The sequence below is a fragment of the Ursus maritimus genome (assembly GCF_017311325.1).
Source record: "Ursus maritimus isolate PB19 chromosome X unlocalized genomic scaffold, ASM1731132v1 scaffold_X1, whole genome shotgun sequence".
Lineage (NCBI taxonomy): Eukaryota > Metazoa > Chordata > Mammalia > Carnivora > Ursidae > Ursus > Ursus maritimus.
Window position 1 is genome coordinate 8,447,910 of NW_024423319.1, and position 13,576 is coordinate 8,461,485.

General features: G+C 47.1%; 1 protein-coding gene across 1 annotated transcript in view; it reads left to right on the plus strand.

The window, feature by feature from the left end:
* Nucleotides 1–4,076: 4,076 nt before the first annotated feature.
* Nucleotides 4,077–13,576, plus strand: part of CT55 (cancer/testis antigen 55) — a 14,423-nt gene continuing 4,923 nt past the window's right edge. The window contains exons 1-3 of the mRNA XM_040626282.1: nucleotides 4,077–4,170; nucleotides 6,249–6,430; nucleotides 8,270–8,414. Coding sequence (XP_040482216.1) covers nucleotides 4,077–4,170; nucleotides 6,249–6,430; nucleotides 8,270–8,414 — 421 coding nt within the window. The remainder of the gene's footprint in view (nucleotides 4,171–6,248; nucleotides 6,431–8,269; nucleotides 8,415–13,576) is intronic.

The window sequence follows — 13,576 nt, forward strand, 5'->3', positions numbered from 1 at the left end:
AATGCCCGTTCACCACTGCTCTTGAACATCTCAGTGGCCTCTCTAGAACTGTTTAAGGAACTCAACAAAGTTGTGTGTACTGATCTGGCAATTCCTACTTGCTCAAGGGAAAAAAGGCAAACCTGATGCTTTGAAGAAACTGAAGGAGGTGGTAAGGAGCCGGACTAATCAGTGGTTCACTTTCCCACTGGAACACAAATCCCATCCCTGTGAATACATCCTTCAGAAATGAAGGGGAAATAAAGACATTCTCAGATAAGGAAAATTAAGAGAAATTTTGACCAGTAGACATACCTTTAAAGACTAAGAGGGGTAGCGACCGACTCTTGGTTTTGGCTCAGGTCATAGTCTCAAGGTCAAGACACCCGAGAGCCCCATGTCAGGCTCTGCACTCAGCAGGGAGTCTGCTTGAGATTCTCTCCCTCTTGCACTCTTTCTCTCTCAAAATAAATAAATAAATATTAAAAAAAAAAGAATGGCTAAGAGAAGTTTCCTAAACAGAAAGGAAGTGATCACCTGAGGAGGATGGCACTTTAGGAAGGAGAAAAAGTAATTGGAATGGGTAAAAATAAGAGGAAATATAATAAACTATCTTCCTCTTGAGTTTTTAAAATTATTTTGATGGTCGAAGCAAAAATCGTGTCATCTGATGTGGAGGAAATACTTGACATTTATATTTAGAAGTGAAAAGGGTGGGGTGTGTGGGTGGCTCAGTTGGTTAAGCGACCAGCTCTTCGGTTTAGGCTCAGGTCATAATCTCAGGGTCATGAGATCCAGCCCGCATTGGGCTCTGCCCTGGGCATGGAGCCTGCTTAGCATTTTCTCTCTGCCCCTCCCCTGTGATCTCTTTCTCTCTCTCTCAAATAAGCAAATAAATAAAGTCTTCAAAAACCTGCACAGGTTTAAAAAAAAGAGAGAGAAAAGGTTCAATAGACCTAAATGGAAGTAAGATTTCTACACCTCACTGGAAGTGGTTTAAATTGTCAGTGCCAGTAGGCTATGATTGGTTATTATGTGTAAAGCATACCATTTTCTTGCTGCTGCTTTTTACCTTATTTTCTCCCTCTCATTCTTGGAAAAATAATGCTCTTATCCAATCTATTGCAAAAGGGGGAAAGCTTTCAGACTGCTGGATCTGTTCATGGTGTCAGAGACCCCTTGGTCTTGCCTGTCACCAATGTGTCCTTAGTTCCCAAATGCCACTTTCAATTATTCCCACACACTCATGGATGTTACCTATCAAGTTACACTACTGTGGTCCACTGTCCCCACACCTTGTCTCCATCTTTCTTCAGCCATAACTGTACTGGGTCAGTTAAATCCTTCCGCCTTTGCCAATTGTATAATCTTCACCACCTCATGCTCTTTTCCTTATCTAAGTGTATCCGGTCGCTCTGCGCCCAGCGGAAATACAAATCGGCTAATTCCTCTCTGCAGGATTTTTAGAAAGGACTCTTTGAGGATGGGATGGCCTCTCACAGGCTGTCATCCCAACTCCTCTGATTCCTGGCTTGAACGTGTCCATTAGGAAATTCTGGCTCATGGACCTATCAATAACCAGACCCCAGCTAGAGTACTCCAAGCTCCGCCTGGTTTCATTTTTGTCTGGTGGTGGATGGCATTTACCGTGGGCCTGTGACTAGATAGCAGGCAAACTGGAAGTCAATGTTTATTGGGTTGGTTAGCCATCCCTGTCAACATCCATAATAAAGCAGAAGCTTCCCATCAGCTCATCCCAAGAAACCTCCACAGTTGCCTTAAATGGGAACTTCCAGGAGATGTACGCGTCTCTGGGTTTGCCTCCGTAGGGAGAGTCTTTCTTCCTTGGGTCAGAGGAAGTGCCGATGAACACATGATCAGAACTCTCTCCCTCACATTAGTGGAGGTAGCTGACTCCACAGCCAAAGCAGTAGCAGCCCAACAGCAATCACTTGACTCGCTGGCTAAAGTAGTTTGGGATAATCGTGCAGCCCTCAATCATCTACTTGTTGAACAAGGAGATGCTTGTGCCATAGCCAATACCGCCTGAGACACTTGTAGAAAGTCCTCTGGAGAAATAGAAACCCGATTGCATGAAATGAGAGAACAAGCACATTGGCTACAGTGAATTTCACCTAACAATCCATGGTCCTTTGATCTCTTTAGCTGGTTCCCTTGAGGCTGGGGCTCCAGGCTTAGAACCATTGCTCAATCTAGATTTGTCATATTACTTTTAATTCTGCTTTATTTTTAAGCTTTGTATATGAGCCCAATAAACCTTTGTAGAAACAATGTGCCTAACAGGGTGACACTAGCCCAAAACTTTGAGATGATCTCCAATGCCTATAAACCTGATAAGATATATACTTCATTTTATTATTTTTTAAGAGTTTATTTATTTCTTTGAGAGAGAGACAGATATAGCCACAGAGAGCACAAGCCAGGGAGGAGAGGGAGAAGCAGTCTTGTAGGCTTCCTGCTAAGCAGGGAGCCCTATGGGGGGGCTCGATCCCAGGACCCTGAGATCATGACCTGAGCCAAAGGCAGCCACCCAACCTGAGCCACCCAGGGGCCCCAAGATATACACATTAGATGTGAATGCCTGAGAACTCTCCCTCCTACCCTTCCTTGTCACTAAGTGTGATCTCAAAGGTTGCCCTCCGACGTGAGATATGGCAGCCAGGGAAGGTCCTCCCTGGTACTAAGGGACAAAACCACTAAATGTGGAAAACCTGACTCTTGATCAGTGATGCTTTGGGGGGAAGACCTTGATCAAAAGGGGAAAATGTGAAAATGAACAAAGGCAACCACATTTAAGACGGAGTGGGAAAGCTCTAAAAGGGGAGCTCTCACTCACTACCACTTGTCAACAGCATTTTTCGCCGAGGACAGGCAGGAGCCTGCTTTACAACCGCAGCAGGAGGAAGGAAGATTTCCTCCGGGCTCAGCAACAGCCCCGCCAATGAGAAAGTGCCACAACTCAGCCAATGAGAGGCCATCACAACCCTGGACTCTCACGCCCCTCTAATGACTCTCCTTCAAAACCACCCGCCCTCCTCTTCTCTATCAAAGAAAGCTTTATGTTGTCCTCTGTTCTTGCTGACAGTTCGCCATGGTTCATGTGTACTGAATTGCATTTGGTCTGCTCTTCCCAAATAAACTCATTTTGCTGTTAAAATATTTACTATTCTTTTTTTCCTTTTAACATTATTAATGTGATGTCCGCATGGTCCCCAAAAGAGTAGTGACGAAATCCAAACTCCCTGCATCGTGCTCCATCACCCGGCTCTCCTTACCTAGCCATCCTCATCTCCAGATACTACTTAAAAGTGGCTCTCGGCCCCATAGTGAGTGCTCTGGCACAGTCGGCTCCCTTCCTAGAAGAGCGAGACACAGCCTCTGGTTTGAGACCCGTGTAGACGTGCCAGTTCGGCTTTCCCACAGTATCGGTGGTATCACTTAACACAGAACAGAAAGCCCTGCTTAGAGCTGACCACTGATCTCCCCGTGGAGTGAGTGTAGGGGTGAGGAGGTGGGTCTGGTGGGGGCTGGTGGTGCAGGGCACTTAGAGGCAAAGAAAGAGAAAGAATTCACGCAGTGAGGAGTGGGGGCTCCACACCTGGGAGCAGAGCCTGGGGGCCTGCCTCCGACCTCGGGGCAAGTTGCTGTGCCACCTTCCAAGGCAGGCATCAGGCCCGCCTTGCAGAAGCGCACAGGGACCCTCCACGCTAAGACGTGCAAAACGAGGTCGCACTGGAAGTGATGTCCGGTGGGCCACCACATTTCCGCCCCCCCCCCGCCTGTGGTGGGAGGAGCCACGAAGCCCCGCCCACCAGCTCGCCGCCCCTGGGTGGCTTCCACGGAGTGCACTACGCCCCCATTGGCTGGATGTTGGGCACGCGGCACGTTAAGGCCCGTCGGGTGGCAACCTGCGCCAAGGCCCGTGTGGCCCCCTGGCTAGACCGCCCGCGGGGCAGAGGGGCGGGCGCGGCGTCGGAACAACCGCTGTGATCAGTGTGCGGCTGGGTGGCAGAGACTGGGACGGGAGCGAGCTTGGTGCTGTGACTGGGGGCCCAGGCTGCCCAAACCGCCGAACCATGCTTCGGTTTATTTCCAGGGCTCTTGCCTTCTTCCGGAGGAGGGTGAACTCGTCGGAGGCCGAGAGGGAGCAGCAGATGAGGCTCTTGGAAGGTATTCGTTTCGACTTCTCCCTCCCAGGGGCCTGCACCTAAAGGTGCTCCCCTCTCCTTGTTCAGAGCCTCAGGGGCTCAGAAGGGGGCTGCGTGGCCATGGCTGTCTTGGGGGAGAGGCATTCCCGAGTCCCTGAGCGTGCCCAGAACCCTCCTGTCCAAAGTGATGGTGGTGTAGACAGAGAAGGCCCCTGGGGAGCTGTGCCCCACCCTTGTGTTTCGCCCGATGCCTTCGGAACTTATATCGTGCCTATGTTATGTAAATGTGCAACCGATTCCTTCTCGTGTTTCCAGTAGGAGTGGATCACCCTGATTAGAGAGAGGCTGCCTTTGCTGTTGTTTCCCAAACACGCGTGTACTTGAAGCCAAGTGGTCAAGTCCTAGGTCTGTCGCTGGTAGGAGGCCAGAGGCACATTGAAGCGGCTCACCTTTGTATCCTGAAATCCTGCCCCAGACTCTGGCACTGAGGGGGTGACTCAGGGGACACTGGCGTCACTGTGCCGGCGGGCCCCCGTGAAAACGAGAAGGTTCGCTGGGGTGGCGGTGGTCCTGCTCTGAAGCATGCCAAGGCCTTTTTTTGGCCCTGCGCGGGCTCAGGGCTGACCGGGCCTTCCTGCCACGTGGTCCTCGGAAAACCCCGCAGGGAGGCGGGAGCGTTGTCAGGTGCCCCTATTAGCCGTTTTTTGCCAATGGGACAATACAGAAGAGTTTTCTGATATATTTTCATGAGCTTGAGTGGCGGTTGTCACCCTTGTCCCTTCCACTTTTTCGTGTTTTATAATTTCGCTTGACAAGTTTGACCCATTTTTAAAATATGTCTCGGGACATCTGGGTGGCTCAGTCGGGTTAGGAGGCAGATTTCACCTCAGGTTGTGATCTCAGGGTCCTGGGATGGAGCCCCGAGTAGGGCTCCCCGCTCAGTAGAGTCTGCTTCTCCCTCTGCACCCCCCCACCCCCGCTGGTGGGTGAGCTCTGTCTCCAATAAATTCTTTAAATAAAAGTTTTTAGGATTTTTTTGGCTTCTGAAACCGTAATCATTTACAATCAATGTGTCTCCCAGCCTCCCTTCCATTTCTCCCAGCCTCATTTTGGGGAGGCACCTAAGGCCTTGTGGTTCATAATGGGCTCTGCAGCCTTCCTCTCTAGGTTCAGATCCCAAATTTTGGCTTCCTAACTGTGTTTGTTCGGAAAAAAATAAACCCGAGTGTTTTGGATGCACATTTGGGCTAGATTTAAACCCCCAGATCTCTTTATGTGCTTTTGTCTGGTGAGATGTTTGAATAATTTCCAGGTGCTGCTGCTGCTTCTCTTGTTGATAATGATAAAATTCTGTAACGATAATGGCTGTTCAAAGACTCTCTAGATGCGGAAACCATGACAACAACTACCGTGTAAGCTCTAACCTGTGGGAGGCATTCACAGTTTTAAAGCAGTTGACATGTACGTGTCAGTTCATAATTAGAACAACCCTTTCCCCCCACTTTATTGAGACATAATAACGTATCACACTGTAAGTTTAAGGTGCGCACGATGACTTGTTATATGTATATATTGTGAAATGATTGCACAGTAAGGTTCATTAACACGTCCATCACCTTATAATTATCCCGTGTGTGTGTGTGTGTGTGTGTGTGTGAGTGTGAGTGTGGTGAGAACATTTAAGATCTACTCTCCTAGGCAGGCATGAGTAATGCCCTGCTTTTACAGATGAAAACAAATTCTGGGAGGTTAAGAAATGTGCCCAGGGTTGCACAGATGATAAAGGGAAGAGCTGTGGTCACAGCCAGGCAGTGTGGTCCCAGACTCTGCCTTCTTCAGCAGAAATCCACTACCAAGAGCATTGGGCCACTGTGCCTTACCGAGAAATGGTGGCATCAACCTTTTAACGTGAGCCTTCTGCCTCCCAAACATTTAATCATTATGCTCCCTCTGTCACGGTCATCTGTATCTCAACCGAGTCCAATTTCTTTCTCGATTTAGGTCGTCGTCTACCATATCTTCCTGCGGGAGGGCTTATTTCTCATGTGTAATTTGCTTTGGACATGAACTAATGATATGTGTTGTTCACCCATCTCGTAGGTGGCGACGGGCCGAAAACAGTGCGAGGAGTGGTGACAAAGATCTATAGTGATTATGGCTTGATTGATGAGTTTATCTACTTCAGTAGTGATGTTGTGACTGGCGATGTCTCTCTCAAAGTCGGACAAGAAGTCACTGCCATTGTGGAAGAAGATAAAACATACGGATCGAAAGCGATCAAAGTAAGATGAGTAGGAGTTTGGGAACCGGCTTTATTCCTGGGGGGCTTTCAGCCTTGCTTCTGTGTACTCCGCCTCTCTGAGGCGACTCGGTGTGGTGGAAGAGTGGAATTTGAAGTCCAATTCACTGCTTTGTGTGGGACGCTTGTTCTTAGCTTTGTAGTGGTTTCTGTTTATAAAAGTATCAATTGCATATCTGTTCTTCAGCATTTAAAAATATGGCTAGAAATAAGGGGTACCTGGGTGGCTCAGTCAGCGAATGTCTGCCTTTGGCTCTGGTCAGGTCATGATCCTAGGACGTGGGATCGAGTCCCGCATCGGGCTCCTTGCTCAGCGGGGAGTCTGCTTCTCCCTCAGCCTGCCGCTCCCCTGCTTGTGCTCCCCCCACAAATAAATAAATAAAATCTTTAGAAAAAAATAAAATAATGTTTCAACAGTCTGTTGACATATTTGCAATCATTTGGTAATAAATTAATAATATATATAATATTACAGTTTTCCTTAAAACAGTGCATAGATATTTATGCAGAGTAAAAACATCTGGAGCAGGGTAAGTATCAGAATGTGGTCAGTGTTTATCTTTAGATAGGCAGTAGACTTATGGATTACGTGTAATTGGTTTTGCTTCTTTCTCTGTCTCATATTTATTTCTGTAATAAATATGTATTATTTGTATATTTAGAAAAGCAAAGGGGTGCCTGGGTGGCTCAGTCGGTTAAGCAGCCAGCTCTTGACGTTGGGTCAGGTCATGATCTCAGGGTTGTGGGATCCAGCCCTGAGTTGGGCTCCACGCTCAGGGAGGAGCCTGAGATTCTTTCTCTCGCTGTCCCTCTGCCCCCCTCCCTGAGTGCACATGCTCTCTCTCTCTAAAAAAAAAAGAAAAGAAAGGAAAAAATATAAAATGAAGGCCGCTGCACTTCCAATAATAAAGGTTTTGAATTCCTCCGTATTGTAGATAAATTAAGTCACAACTTTGTCTTTTTAGAGCTTCTCTGTACCCCTGTTCCTTACTTTCCCAACTTTATCTCATGCTCTGCCCCTCTGGGTGCACTGACCTGGAATCTTACAGTTTTCTTCCTTGAGACGTGTTGTCTCTCCTCCCTTGCCGTCTCCCTACCCCTGTCCTCAACCCTACTCCCTCCCATTTGCCAGGTAAAAATCATTCTCTTCTCTCAAAGCCCATGTCAGATCCTACTCTCTCTAAGAATTTGTCCTCTATTCTTTCGATCTGAAATTCTCTCCCTACTGGGAATTCCCAGAAGCCTACATTTGCACTTGGTTTCACCATTTGTCACAACGTGCACTGAATTAGTGATTTTTGTCGTTTACTCCCCTTGGATTGTGACTTGCTGAAGGGCAGGAACAGTCTGTCTTCTACCTTCGAATCTAGTTCTCTCAATGCCTTGAAGCTGGTTGGTCCACAAAGTATGTTTTTAGACACATTTTTAAAATACGTGACAGAACAACACGAAGAGTGACCCCTTATTAAACTATAAACTTTAAATAGACTGTACCAATATCTGTCCATCAGTTGAGCAGATGTACCAATCCAACAATTGCCAGGTGCCAGTAATAGGGCAAGCTAAGGATAGACGGGAGGAATGTACGGGAAATTTCGGCTCGATGTTCCTAAACTGCTTTAAAAAATAAAGTAATAAAAGATACAAAGCTCATTCATTGTTTTATCTTCGTCTCATGTCTGTGATACGTTCGTTAGGTGAAATCTCTTCACCACTGTTTATTTCAGTTCTTTAAACCACTTCTGGAACGACAAGGATTCGAGCATGTTTCTGCTTTTTAACCCTGCGTTGTGTTTGCTGTCATGGTTTCCTTTTCTCGCAGGTGGATGCTGGCTGTGATGGTTGCCATGGTGCCAGACCCTCCGACTCCTGTCCTAGAGTTGCATTTGGCTGTATTTTGTCTGAAGTGGAAGGTGCTGACTACATTGATCACACAACTTACTTCTCTCTAGATGTCGTTTGTAAAGGTACAGTTTACACGTTTTAAAATTTAAAATGAGGTTTTACCTGTCTTTTTAAAATTTTATCGATTGGCTTTGGAGATGGTTACAGGCACCATTTCCAGGGTCAGATTTGGAACATGCTATTTGGCAAGAGGCTTTTTGGATTAGGACTACTTCTCTAGTGTCCTTGGCTCCCATCAGAGGCTCTTTGATACTTGAAGTGGACCTCTGGAATTGAAAATAATGTGCAGGGGCGCCTGGATGGCACAGCGGTTAAGCATCTGCCTTCGGCTCAGGGCGTGATCCCAGCGTTATGGGATCGAGCCCCACATCAGGCTCCTCTGATATGCGCCTGCTTCTTCCTCTCCCACTCCCCCTGCTTGTGTTCCCTCTCTCGCTGGCTGTCTCCATCTCTGTCAAATAAATAAATAAAATCTTTAAAAAAAAAAGAAAATAATGTGCAGCAAGGGACAGATACATAGTGTTCTTAAAAACTCAGGCTAGCATTTGTTGACGTTTCAGTTATTGGACGTAGCTGCTAGTATTTGTGTAATTTGTCCATGAGTCTAGGCACTGAATTTCTAATCTAACCGGAAAACATTACAAGTAAACAGGGATATTCTTTTTATTTTTATTTTATTTTAATTTTTTAAAGATTTATTTATTTATTTGAGAGAGAGAGCAAGTGGGGGAGGGCAGTAGAGGGAGAGAGAGAATCCTGAAGCAGACTCCCTGCTGAGTGTGGAGCCCCATGTGGGGCTCGTTCCCAGGACCCCGAGATCACACCTGAGCCAAAACCAAGCGAGCCACCCAGGTGCCCAACCAACTGAGCCACTCAGGCGCCGCACAGGGATACTCTTTAAAAAAATATCGTTCAAATGCTTTAAAATAAGGTTTGGAGATAGCCGTGTACCTTTCTGTTGGTTTGCACACTGGCCCCCGTACATGGAGGGCAAGGAGAGACCAACGAAAGAGGCAGGCCACTCCTGATTGGTGGGCGGCCGGTGTAATAAGCAAGGGAACTTACATACGAGGCTTGTCTGGGGCGGACCCAAAATGAGTAGATCTCTGCACCCACCTCCCGGAATGTTAAACGTTTACATAGATGCCTTAATTGGGTTCAGTCACACGCACTGTCCAGATGGTCTCAGCCACACCTTATGCGACCTCCAGCTGTGGGAATGGTGGGCAGAACATACATTCCCAGGACAGGGAAGGGGGTGAGGAGCCTCCAAACCCCGGGGTCGAGCTCATAGGTCAACTGGTGGTCACGTCCTCTTGATGACCTCCTCCAGCACTTTCTGTGTGTGTGTGTGTGTGTGTGTGTACACTCTTGCTGAATTCTATTTGTAATTATCAGGTCTGACATTTTGTTGTTTTATGCCTAAAGCAGTAATTTGTTCATTTGTTTGTGCTATTTGAGTTCAACTCAGCTCATGATAGCGTGCTAGGTATTGGCAAGACAAGGTAAGGAAGACTTTCTTAAACCCTGCCTGGGAAGAGCTCAGGGTCTAATTGGGAGAGACTGACGTGGGGGTGCTTTAAAAGGACATCCTGAAAACAACACTGCTGAGCAGAGAAGACAGAATGGCTGCCTGCTAGGGGGAGCCTTGGGGAAAGGCTGCGTGAATAAGATGCTTTCCCAGCTGGACTCTGTCCCTGGCCAGCCTCTGCCAGGCCGGCTTTGAAAAGATGAACAGAAGTAAAACTTTGTACCTGTTCAAGTTCCACCGGCTGCCGTGTAGCTTGAATACAAAAGGGAGAGTTAGTTCCGCCACACCAGGCAGCTTTGCATTTAGTTTTTCGGGGATTTAAAAGCCAGGACTTGACCGTCATTGATAACCGTGGAAGTCTCCAAAGGTGATTATCTGGTGGCAGCTGGGATTTTAAGGCACGTTTAGTTAGAAATAGCGAATTCAAGGAGAAAAGGCCGCTGGGATTGCTAAGCTCCTAAGTTAATTTCCTGGTCCCTATAACCATGCCGACAGGAAGACACCACCAGCGGTAGCCCCTGCTGGGAGAATTCTTCTCAAGATGGGAAACACTTGGACATGTTTTTAACGCCGAAGGTAGTGATTAAAGGTGCAGAAGAGAGCAGGAAGGACCGATGGAACCAGGGCCCTGAGGCATAAAGAGAGGCCGGGACCCAAAGCTCTGGTGAAGGGATTTACTGCTGCCAAATAAATTGGGTGGGTCAGAGTAATAAACCTCTCGAGGGTGAAAAAGAGAGTGTCTTAAAAAGCCCTGAGCACCTACTCCGTCATCCTTAGCCTTGTCCAATTAGCTGCTGTTAATCTGATTATGAAACCTAATGAAAATGACAAAAGACAAATGCCAATTTAAAACATAACAGGAGGGGCTCAGTCGGTTAAGCGGCCAATGTCCAACTCTTGATTTCGGCTCAGGTCATGATTGTAGGGTAGTGAGATCAAGCCCATATTGGGCTCCATGCTCAGCGGGGAGTCTGCTTGTGATTCCCTCTCTCCCTCTCCCTCTGCCTCCCCCACCACACACACTCTCTGTCTCTCTCTCTCTCTCAAATAAATAAATCTTAAGCCAAAAACATAATTGGAATTGGGGCTCCTGGGTGGCTCAGTTGGCTAAGTATCCAACTCATGATTTCAGCTCAGGTCATGATCTCATGGGTCCTGAGATCAAGCCCCACCACCAGCTCTGCCCTCAGTGGGGAGTCTGCTTGGGATTCCCTCCCTCTGCCCCTCCCCCCAATCTCTCTCTCTCTCTCTCAAATAAATAAAATAAAATAAATAAACAAATCTTTAAAAAAAATAACGGGAATCTAAAAGAAGGGAAAATTGCATTAAATTTTCTTGTCCCATACGATGGGGAGTCCACATATGTTCTCTTCTTGTTGACAATCATGCAACAAAATATTTATTTGAGTGCCTGGCTCTGTCCAGGTATTGTTTTCCTAATATTTGCGTTCTAATGAGGTGATCTCAGACAGGCAACAAGTTAGTGTGTCCCCCCCACCCCTGCCAAAAGAGAGAGAGTTCCAGATTGTTTCCTACTCTCCAGGATTGGAACCAGGTGCGTGATAGTACCCCTGGGAGTGGGGTGGGGTGGAGTTTGCCATAGATAGCAGATTAGGGAAGGCCTTGAGGAGGAAGTGACTTGGATCTGAAGGAGGAGAAGGAGTTAGGTGGGGAAAATATTCGAAATCAGGGAAGAGTCACTGTACAAGTCCTAAGGTGGGAAAATCGTGGCCTGTCGTCAGAACTGAAGGGAGGGCAGGGTGGTGTATGTGCCGTATGACCTGGATGAGGGATGGTATGAGATGGGACTGTTAGTGCCAGTAGGATCCAGATGGGGTACAATCTGGTCCCGTGTTAAGTGCGTAATTTACACTGGATGTAATCCTGTCGAGAACCTTCTGAGGTAACCTTGATGCAGTCAGTTCCAGTAGGATGGGACAGTGACAGAACAACTGTAAGTAGGTTGAGGAGGGAGTGGGAAGTGAGTGTATGGAGACTGCGGGAGACGGGAGCGCGGGAGAGGGAGGAGCTGAGCGTGTGTGTGCTTCTATGAACAACGTGAAGGTGTTGATGTCAGTGGAGGTGCTCAAATGGGTGCCTCAGGGCCCAAGATCCCGTTTCTTTTGACCTGCTTCACTGAATGGTGCTGATCCGCGCCATTTTGCAGACAAGATGTGAGAGTTCAGGTCCAGGAGTGTTTGCTTGTGGGAAATGGTTAACATCAGTAATGGGTCCAAGATTGTGCTTTTTATGTAAATAAACAATAAATCTTAACCATTTTGGTGAAGGATGCTAAAATGGAATTGAGTGGTCAGCCTCAGGGTGGGGTTGGGGAGTCTACCAAGTACGCAGTGTTGGTATTTCATTCCCCTTTATTTTTCAGGTTATGCACGGATACAGTCCTATAACATCCTAACTATCCTTATCTAACTGGTGTGACCTGAGTTAAAAGCCTGGGGTCACAAATAAGGTCATTTCTTTATTTTTCAGAATATATTGCCTTGAGGAGCACCCGGGTGGCTCAGTCGGTGAAGCGTCTGCCTTGGGCTCAGGTCATGATCTCGGGGTCCTGGGATCGAGCCCCACATCGGGCTCCCTGCTCAGTGCAGAGTCGGCTTCAGATTCTTTCTCCCACTCTCTCAAATAAGTAAATGACATCTTTAAAAAAAAAAGAATATATTGGCTTGAGTGCCCACTTGAAAGATGAAAAAGGAAATTCCTTCTTATCCCTTTTTGGACTTTCCCTTAATGCCTTGAATTACTCAATTGTGCAGCGTCTTATTCGGTTCAGAGGTAGCGTCCCTGTTTCAGTATGACCCTGTTCTTCAGCTGCTGACATTCTTATGGTTGGATTCAGGAGACTGGAGTGGGCAGGGAGATGTTGGAATTTTTTTTTTTAAGATTTTATTTATTTATTTGACAGAGATAGAGACAGCCAGCGAGAGGGAACACAAGCAGAGGGAGTGGGAGAGGAAGAAGCAGGCTCATAGTGGAGGAGCCTGATGTGGGGCTCGATCCCATAACACCGGGATCACGCCCTGAGCCGAAGGCAGACGCCCAACCACTGTGCCCCCCAGATGCCCCATATGTTGGAATTTTTATTCCCCCAGATACCTCTTTGCCTGGCTGCACATCGGCAATGACTTTATACATCTACCAAGGGCCGTAGCTTGTGGAGGGCACCCCCTCCTACCGCTATAGCTATAGGGGGGTGACCGTATCCTCTGCTGTCCAATCTGAGTCATTTTGGGGACTAAAAAAGGGTGTTACGATTGATAAAGTTAAATCAGCTTTTGAAGTTTTTATATAGGACTAACAAATTGGTTTTAAGTTTGGACATTTAAAATAGTACTAATATATTTTTCTTTTTTATTTGAGAGAGAGACAGAGCACAAGCAGGGGGAAGGGCAGACTCCCTGCTGAGCAGGGAGTCCAACATGGGGCTCAGTCCCAGGACCCTGGGATATCATGACCTAAGCCAAAGGCAGATGCTTAACCAGCTACAGAGTCCTCACGTGACTCTTCCTTGGCGTGTGTGAGGGGGAGAGAGAGAGAGCACAGAGCTCTCAGTGTCCCTTCTTACAAGGACATTAATCCTATCAGATTAGGGTCCCTTCCTTATGAGCTCCTTTCTTCCCTCCTTCCTTTTCTTTTCTTTTCTTTTCTTTTCTTTTCTTTTCTTTTCTTTTCTTT